The sequence below is a fragment of the Pangasianodon hypophthalmus genome, chromosome 26, assembly GCF_027358585.1.
Source record: "Pangasianodon hypophthalmus isolate fPanHyp1 chromosome 26, fPanHyp1.pri, whole genome shotgun sequence".
In the NCBI taxonomy this organism is placed as follows: Eukaryota; Metazoa; Chordata; class Actinopteri; order Siluriformes; family Pangasiidae; genus Pangasianodon; species Pangasianodon hypophthalmus.
In genome coordinates, this window is record NC_069735.1 from 15,830,400 (window position 1) to 15,837,998 (window position 7,599).

The 7,599-nt window shown below is 40.2% G+C and overlaps 1 protein-coding gene across 4 annotated transcripts in view; it reads left to right on the forward strand.

Moving 5' to 3' along the window:
- The window catches only part of LOC113537529 (somatostatin receptor type 5), a 42,428-nt gene extending 35,992 nt beyond the window's left edge, over positions 1 to 6,436 (forward strand). For all 4 annotated transcript variants that reach the window (XM_053229947.1, XM_026932048.3, XM_026932047.3 and 1 more), the window contains one exon: positions 2,299 to 6,436. In XM_053229947.1, the coding sequence (XP_053085922.1) occupies positions 2,299 to 2,382 (84 nt within the window). In that variant the 3' untranslated portion in view covers positions 2,383 to 6,436. The remainder of the gene's footprint in view (positions 1 to 2,298) is intronic.
- Positions 6,437 to 7,599: the final 1,163 nt, after the last annotated feature.

Below are 7,599 nucleotides of genomic sequence, written 5' to 3' on the forward strand. Positions count from 1 at the left end.
TTAGGATCAAAAACCTTCAAAAAGGTTAAAATTAAAAAAAAGGGGGTCTGAAGTAAATGTATCACTAACCAAGCAGCCAGGAAACCTCCTGAAGTCTTCACAACAGGTCTAATAAAACACGTTAATAGTCTGAGAGTGTGAGAAAGTAAGACAGGAAAAATAACTGTATTCGCAGGACTATGCTGTATGACGTTTTACAGATATAAGCATATGTCTGCAGAGCCCTGTGCTCCAGCCCCATGCTGCTTCAGTCCCAGGTTTCCTCGATCTATAGCATAGCGACAGTCTCAGCACTCTCTCACGAGCCACAAGATAAACACAAAGACGGCCATCTGGAAACTGGATGAATGGGATGGATAAATGATTATTCAGTGGCCGTCTAGGCCTGCGCGCATGCACTAAAATAGCAATTACTACAAATAATGAGTTATTAAAGTGCTCATTTAAATGGAAATCCTAGCAAAATCTTTCAAGAAAACTCAGAACAGTTTGCTCGTTCAGTAGCAATCACATGCATCCTGAATACTTCTAAAACTACATTAGACATGTTAGTGCTCAAAGGAAGAAAAATAGGACCTACACCATCTAGGAATCTCAATAACAGGACAATATGTGCTTCTTCCTCAACCCCAACCCTATAGTACTATACTAATAATCACAAAGACACTGCGTTACGCTGCGTTTTATTTCACGACTAAATATTAAATATTAAATTTCAATATAGTAACTTTAGCAGAAGTCAGTCTGTAGGTCAGATTTGTGAAGGTTCGCAAATAATAAGCAAGTAACGTTACTGAATAGTCACAACGGGTAATAATTAAGCTTTAATGATTAGTTTATGCTGATAAATAAGGTTTTGTTTTGTTTCATAGTGGACATTTTGTAAAGATGAGACGTCCGATTTGAAATTGTTCAGGAAGAATAAACTTATTTTATTTGTCGTCAACTTTTCTTTAAACAATCCATGACAATATGCGTACGCGAACGTCTCCAGCCCCGTAGCTAGTTTCTGGTCCGATGAGCTGCCTTGAGCTAAATAAGTCACATAAAAGCCTGTGATTGGATAAACTGAAACAGAGGATCTGCTACAGAAGCTGCGCCGGTTCATGTTTAGGAAACTAGAGTTGTTGAACTAAGGACAGTTTTTTTTTTTTACGAGCTCTTTTATAGTATTTTTTTTTTCCATATCCCCGTTGCTGAAAGACTTCACTGAGTCTGCCAGGTGAAAACCCCTGCTGCATGGTTTAACTCTGCAACTCAAACTCCTTCAGTAAATCCGCATCCCTTTGTGGTGTCGATAAAGTATAAGATTCTTTATATCGTGCCTAAATCTGTTAAAGCACACGGAAGACAGGTCTGTCAGGCTCAGGAGCAGTGTAACAAGAAGCTTAGCTGAGTAATAAATCAGCGTAATCCATGATGTCGTTGTCAGCATGAGGAAGCTCGGAGCAGTGAAGAGACGTTGCGCAACTCGTGAACTCGCATAGCTTACATATAAGAAGGACTCTAAGTGCTGGGCTTTTGTGATATTTGTTGGTATATTTGGTATTTTCTGGTATTTTGTGTGATGTCAGTAATCATAGAGGTAAAATTGCTGATGAACCAAGTAGTTTAAAGATCATTAGCCTGTTCCTAAAACCCATATAAAGTCATTTTGGCTGAGTTTCCCAGAATCCTTATTGAGGTTTAGATCATTGCACTGCAACATGGTCCAATTTCTGTCTCTATTATAACAAATTATTCTGGATTTTATTGCTGATGTGTGAAACGGCTACTCACTGTGTCACAATATCATAGGTGAAAAGATTGGTTTCCACTTTTCATAGTCTGTGTGTGTGTGTGTGTGTGTGTGTGTGTGATTGGATTTACAGTAGTAACAAGGCCAAGCTGTTTCCATTATCATTAATGGAGTTATTCTTGCCATGCTACACTGCTGCAGGTCTGGTAGGTGTGTATTAAAAGCAGTGCATTAATATTGGTGTGATTTGCAGGTGCATGACTATCAGAGCTGCTGTTTTAGAAAATTAATTAACACCTTCTGGCCAATCAGAATCCAGAATTTGGATTTAGGATTAGGATTTATAAATGTTAAGCAGTGGGCTTGTTTTAAAAATGAGAAACTTTGCTGAATTAAGAAAGGTCGAACTGTTGATCATGCTAATGGGGAGGGGGAGGGGGCCAATACTTTGTGCAAAACAGATAATTGTACATCTGCAGGTAGGTAAAGCTGTAAAATGTTCAGTGAGAGTGTGTTTATCATACACTTCTTCTCTGAGTGTGTTCTCTGTGTCTCTGCAGGACATGCAGTTGGAGCCACGCCCGGGTCAAACGTCCAAACTGGAACCGGTGAAATCTAAAGTGATTGGCCAGTCCTCGCTTTAAACCCCGCCCCCTCTCTCTCTCTGTCTCTGTCTCAAAGCCATCACCATCCTTCCCTCTCTCTCTCTCTCTCTCTCTCTCTCTCCATCCACCCATATGTCTGTTTGTTGTCACTTCCTGATGAAGGTGTGGCCTCAGACCCTGACTCCACCCACTGAGACTCCACCCTCTCCTACAGAACAGCTCAGCCTTTGCCCATCCGCGTCCGTGACTGTGGCTGTGACCTGACGAGGAGAGGATTCTGGGTACGTGGTCGTGACTGGAGCACACAGCAGGATGGAGGAAGGTGGAGAGGCTGTGCTGTCTTTATGCGCTGTAGGAGGCGAGAGTGAGACATGAGCGAGACATGCACACTGCGAGCTTTACAGACCTCTCCGACGTTCATCGAGGAAGTCAATCACTCCTCAGCGTGAGTCAGCGGCGTGCCGGGCTGAAATGTAGGCTGCTGCTCCCGATTGAACAGAGATTCCAATTTCTGACAAACCCATAGCTTATCTCTCTCTCTCACACACACACACACACACACACACACACACACAGTGTCTGCAGCTACATCACTGAAACAAGAAACCACAAACTTTCTTTCAATTCGTCATGTTATGTCTAGGCTCCAAATCCCAAACCCTTCCACTGCTGCTGACTGTTGCTCCGCATCTCGCACGCCGCTTCCCCCCGCAGGACGCTCGGACATATTGGAAATGTTCCAACACATATTTTTTCACATGAATTTCAGCACAGAGCTCGATCTGGACATGCCCAATCACTGATGATGTGTTCCTGGAATACGCAACCAACTCTGTATGCTTTAAACTTCTTCTGAAAAAAAAAAAGACTCACCCCATCTGAATATCACACACCTCTTTCACCTGCGCTGTTGCTTTTTTTGTGAAGGACACACAAGTTTTGTTTTTTTTGGGGGGGATTTTTTGACTATGTGTATTTTTTGAGCATGTAGTTTGAAGTTGGAAGCTGTGACTATTATTTTACAGATCTGTGAATTTAGGGACGTTGAATTACTGTGAGATATATTTAAACAGCCAGTGATGTAATGTGATGTAATACAACTGTTAGATTTTAATTGAAAAAAGTGTTAGCATTGAGGCCACGCCTACTTCACTGGGACTGACCCTTAGAGGCCACACCTCCTTCACTGGGAACGACGCTTAGAGGCCACACCTCCTTCTCTGAGAACGACGCTTAGAGGCCACACCTCCTTCACTGAGAACAACGCTTAGAAGCCACACCTCCTTCACTGAGAACAACGCTTAGAAGCCACACCTCCTTCACTGAGAACGACACATAGAAGCCACACCTCCTTCACTGAGAACGACGCTTAGAAGCCACACCTCCTTCACTGAGAACGACACTTAGAGGCCACACCTCCTTCTCTGAGAACGACACTTAGAGACCACACCTCCTTCACTGAGAATGACAGTTAGAGGCCACACCTCCTTCACTGGGAACGACGCTTAGAAGCCACACCTCCTTCACTGAGAACGACACTTAGAGGCCACACCTCCTTCACTGAGAACGACACTTAGAGGCCACACCTCCTTCACTGAGAACGACACTTAGAGGCCACACCTCCTTCACTGAGAACGACACTTAGAGGCCACACCTCCTTCACTGAGAACGACACTTAGAGGCCACTATTATATACATATTGTAAATATGAGTGAATCTGTGAATCTTTTACATCCTCATTTAAAGTGATTTTTACATTGAAAGCAGTTTTTTTAAGAGAGAAGAGAAAGAGTGATTCCTGGAAGGATCCAGTGTAACATAGTTTAAATGTAATGAAGTGCCTTTCCCGTGTTAAAGGGAAGTGTGGATTCACAGCACTTGATGTACAGACACATGACTGCTCGTCTCTGGTGGCTCGTTGGTCTTAATCTGTTGTTTATGTGTGCGGCTTTTTTTTTTTTTTTTAATCACTGTGTCTCTGTTTGTTTTTTTTAATTACTCTGTATAAAAAATGTTTCCAAATATCAATTTGGGTTTGTAAGCAAACATTGACCTGATTGACGTTTTTCCTCTGAGCTTTATTTCATTATGTAACAATTTATATCAGTGTATAAATCTGTGTATATAGACTTCAAGTCTGCAATGATGTTGAAACATCACACACACCCACACACACACACACACACACACATTTAACAGACTGAACATAAAGGGATTGCTTCGCCAGAATCTTCTGTAAAAGACTTTTTTGCTGCCAAAGTGCTTGATTAATGTGTGTGTGTGTGTGTGTGTGTGTGTGTTAGGTTTCGTTGCTGTATATTCTATAAAGATTGTGTATCACATGGTTGATCTCTAAACATGCATATTTTCAAGCAAACTCATTTTTGATGGATTGCGATGTGTCACAAGGACAAAGAATGAAGAACAGCTAGATTCTTTATCACGCTATTGCGAACAAATGCAGATATGAAACGCTGATCTAAGATGCGTGGGCTGTGATTATTTAGCGCATTTGGAAAAACGACATGCACTTTTTATCCATTTATAGTTAGCTTTAATTTTGCAGAACATCCACAAAACAAGTTAGTTCCTGTTCTGACGTACGTTTTAGCAGCTATAAACAGTCGTTTATATTACCAAAAAAATGTTATGTTACCAAAAATACTGGAACGCATAACCTCCTCTGTCCTGAAGAGTGTCAGAAAAAAGTTACAGCTTCACCTCTGACTGTTACAGAGTGCTGACACTGGAGACTCCTTCCATAAATGTTACATGAACAGTTACACGTTTTTAGAATCAGCTTATGTGGAGTATCTGCGATACAAGTCCCTGTGAAATAACTGTTACTGTAGAAACAATAACATATTAGATCGAGTTAGAGAAAATAAATCAACACCATCTGACCAATCAGAATTCAGCAGCGCTGTGGTGGAAACAGTAACATGGCAGTATTGTCGTCACTCTCCCTGTTGTTCATTCAGGACGAAGTTTTCTTTAGCATTTTGTCTCACATTGTTTTTTTTTTGTGCCAAATTTAAAAGCACAATTGCACAAATCCCATAATTCATCATAATTGATGAAAGTTCCAGAAAATTGTCTCTGTGATACTATATCATGATGACATGGAACACTGTGATAAAAGCGTAATCAGTTATCATGTCTGTAGAGTGGAATAATATAACATACAGGATTCCAGCTGTGCTCTTGTAAAAGCCGGAGTCCTGCACCGTTTGCTGATTTTGGCTCCGTCCCAAACGCCCCAAATCATGTCTAGTTAGTTCTCTTCTCAAGAACATGAAGCGCTTTCATTAACGAAGACCCAGACGTTGCAACACAAAGACCTTGTTCTAGCAACAGTCGTCTTCACAGAGCGTAGTGTTGATGGCCTGAAGAGATCATGTGATCGAACGATACGGCAAAATGACTTGTCTTTCTACATGATCGATCAGAGCGACACTAGCTCACGTCTACAGAATAGCAGTTAGCAGTTAGTTAACTTAGCTAGTCTTCCTGCTGAAAAGAAAGTACAATCCGTTACAAAAAATCTGGAGGAGTTTCCATTACAGGAACCTTAATGGTTTCCATCAGGGATGAATTAAACATAATAGGGCCCTTTCATCTCTTTCAAAATAAACCATCAGGAACCATTAGGAACAACACAATCCATTAAACTCCAATTATAACCCATTAGGAACCACTAGAAACCACTGATGCTTTCTAAAAAAACAAAGCCGTGCCTTTAAATATTATCCCGAACCACCCGTTCTGTTAACATTTCCTGTTTATTGTTACTTTTTAGAAAAGTTTCCATAATTTTCTTGCCATTTCTCAGCTGTTAGGAATCGTGCGCAGTAGACTGTGTGATACTCTGGATTTTATTCTGCAGATGTTGCTGTTGTGGTGCTGTAGATAAAGAACTTTGGTCTCTTAATCACAGCTGGACTGAGAAAAGGTTTTATATCTGCTCGCTATGTGCCTGCATTATACACTGTACATCTGCAAACATGGACTTCTCGTGACTGAACATATTTGCTTTGTAGATATGCAGAATATATACGTACATTTTTTTGTCTAAATAAAATGGTGCATCACATGGTTTTGTCAGATCTCTACATTTCTTATGGATTTGGGATTCTCATATTAAATTTAAAAAATGTTATAGTATTATTGTATTCTGTAAATGTTTTAATATTTATATAATATAAATATATATATATATATAATGCATTAGTATTCACCCCCCTGAACTTTTATACATTTTGTAGTGTTGCAGCCTGGAACTGAAATGGACTTCATTGGGATTATACGTCATGAATCTACACAAAAATTTAAAAAAAAAAAAAAAGTGAAGGCAAAATCAATAGTTTGCAAAAGTATTTATAAACAAAAAATGTAAAAGTTGTGCTTGCATAAGTATTCACCCCCTCGTTGCTGTGAAACGGTATTCTATCCGGTCGCCATTTGAAGTTACATGGTTGTAATAAAGTGTGTAATTAAAGTGTCACATGACCTCAATAGAAGAACCCTGAGTTTTATTAGAGAACATACCTCCTAAACACACAGCATCGTGAAGACCAAGGAGCGATGAAGACAAGTCCAGGATAAAGGTATATGCTTTATTCTTTTTAACAACAAATGCCCCGGCGAAAGCCAGCGTTCAAACCAAGAGCAGAAATTCATTGTTTAAACAATCAATCTAACAGGACACACCTGGGCAACAAAAACACCTGTCAGTCACATGTTCCAATAGTTTTGGAGTTATTTTTTTTTCAAAGAATAAAGGTTTGCTTGTGTATTGCACTCTTTCTGCTTTTCAAAGTATATCAGCACACCTCCAATTAATATTTTGTGTCGCCTTCACTGAAGAAAATAGCACCGAGTCTCTTCCTATAATATCTAACAAGGTGGGAGAGGTTTGTAGAGGATCCTTCATGCAGAATATACTAAAATCCTTGACATTCTTTCTGCATGGTGCTCATGCCAATTTTCAAATGTGTTTTGGACTCGCTGTGTATCTCTGTCCTGTTTCCGGATCTGTAATTCACTCTCGCTCTGTCCTCCTTATTTCCTCTTTATTTTTCCAAACGATCTTCCGTTCTCTCAACTGTGACTTATTTCATTCTCTGTCTCCTCCGCCAACATCGTTCAAACACACACAACGCAGACATAAATATCATAGATGAGATCAGCAGTGTGTGCAGTCTGTCTGTCTGTCTGTCTGTCTCTCTCTCTCTCTCTCTCTCTCTTGCTCTCTCT